General features: G+C 72.3%; 1 protein-coding gene across 1 annotated transcript in view; it reads right to left on the reverse strand.

Moving 5' to 3' along the window:
- Positions 1 to 1,497, reverse strand: part of EMIHUDRAFT_213176 (hypothetical protein) — a gene marked incomplete at both ends in the record, with an annotated part of 4,044 nt that overhangs the window by 636 nt on the left and 1,911 nt on the right. The window contains 4 exons of the mRNA XM_005765298.1: positions 141 to 260; positions 329 to 445; positions 785 to 1,001; positions 1,095 to 1,303. Coding sequence (XP_005765355.1) covers positions 141 to 260; positions 329 to 445; positions 785 to 1,001; positions 1,095 to 1,303 — 663 coding nt within the window. The remainder of the gene's footprint in view (positions 1 to 140; positions 261 to 328; positions 446 to 784; positions 1,002 to 1,094; positions 1,304 to 1,497) is intronic.

Genomic DNA, 1,497 nt, shown 5'->3' on the forward strand with positions numbered 1-1,497 from the left:
GGTGCGGGGGGGTGGCGAGCGGGATAGGGAGTGCTGATATGGCGGTGCGCGCCGTAGCAGCAGATGCAGCAGCGTGGCGCGTCGGGCGCGTCCGGCTCGGGCGGCTCGTCTTCGACGGTGCGCGTGGGCAAGCGCGCAACCTGCGCCACGCTCAAGCCCGTCGACACCTGCCCGACGCGCTCGGCGTACTCGAGCATCTCCTCGTAGCTTCCCGCGTCGCCGGGCGGCGGCGCGCCGACGGGCATCTCGGCGAGCAGCTGCTGCAGCAGCAGCATCTGCGGGCCACTCTCGGAGTGAACTCAGAGCTGGTAAGGGGGATCTGAATGACCTCTTCATTCGCCTGCTGGCCAATCTCGGAGTCGTCCTCCTCCTCGCCCGCGCGCCGCACCAGGCCGCGCGAGTGCTCAGCGAGGACGAGGAGGGTGCCGCGTGGTGCGAGGCCGGCCTCGCGCAGCGTCGTCGCCATCTCCCGCTCCGTGCCAAACTCGCGCCTGGGGTATTACCCGAGAGTACCCGAGAGTACCCGAGATTACCCGAGATGACAGCTCCGTCCCAAACTCGCGCCTGGGGTACGGCACCTGCGGTGGGGTGGGGGAGGGTGGGTTCGGGTGCGGTGGGGTAGGGGAGGGTGGGTTTGGGTAGGGGAGGGTTTGGGTGCGGAGGGTGGGTTCGGGTGCGGTGGGGGTAGGGGAGGGTGGGTTCGGGTACCGTGGGGGTAGGTGGGGAGAGACAGGGAGAGATGGGGAGAGAGATGGGGAGAGACGGGGAGAGAGGGGGGCGGCACCCGAAGCACAAACGGTCCCGCCACCGCCGGCCGCTGCTCCTGCACCATCTGCGCTACCATCGCGACGGGCGCGTCGGCGCCGAAGACGCGGCGGAGGACGGTGCCGTCCTCGCACCGCACGCGCACTTCCGACGTCGTCACATGCGGGTCGGTTGGCGGAGAGACGACGCCCCCGGCCCCGGAGGCCGAAGCGCCGGCGCCGGTCGCGTTGCGCACGCTCGTCGCCGCGTGCAGCGCCGCGGCGGCCGGTGACATCTGGGCGGCGGCGGCGGCGGCGGCGGCGGCGGCGGTCGCAGCGTCGGGCTCGTACGTCCCGAGGCGCGCGGCGGCGGCGCCGACCTTTCGGTCCAGTCGGTCCTCGCTCACACGCCGCCGGATGGCCTCCTTCTCGCGCTCCTGCTGGAGCTTGCTCTGGTGCATCGCCTGCAGCCTCTCGCGCCGCGCCGCCTCGTCGAATGCCGCCTGCGTGCTCCGCGCCTCTGCCGCCGGAGCGGCCGCGTGCCTGCCGCCGGGGAAGATCTGTGGGGAGATATGGGGAGATATGGGGAGATATGGGAGCGGCCGCGTGCCTCGCTGGGCAGGCTCGCGCAGCCCGCTCGGCGACGGAGAGGGGCGCCTGCGGGCAAGGGTTCGGGTACCGTGGGGGTAGGGGAAGGTGGGTTCGGGTACCGTGGGGGTAGGGGAGGGTGGGTTCGGGTACCGTGGGGTAGGGG

The sequence above is a fragment of the Emiliania huxleyi genome, assembly GCF_000372725.1.
Source record: "Emiliania huxleyi CCMP1516 unplaced genomic scaffold EMIHUscaffold_56, whole genome shotgun sequence".
In the NCBI taxonomy this organism is placed as follows: Eukaryota; Haptophyta; order Isochrysidales; family Noelaerhabdaceae; genus Emiliania; species Emiliania huxleyi.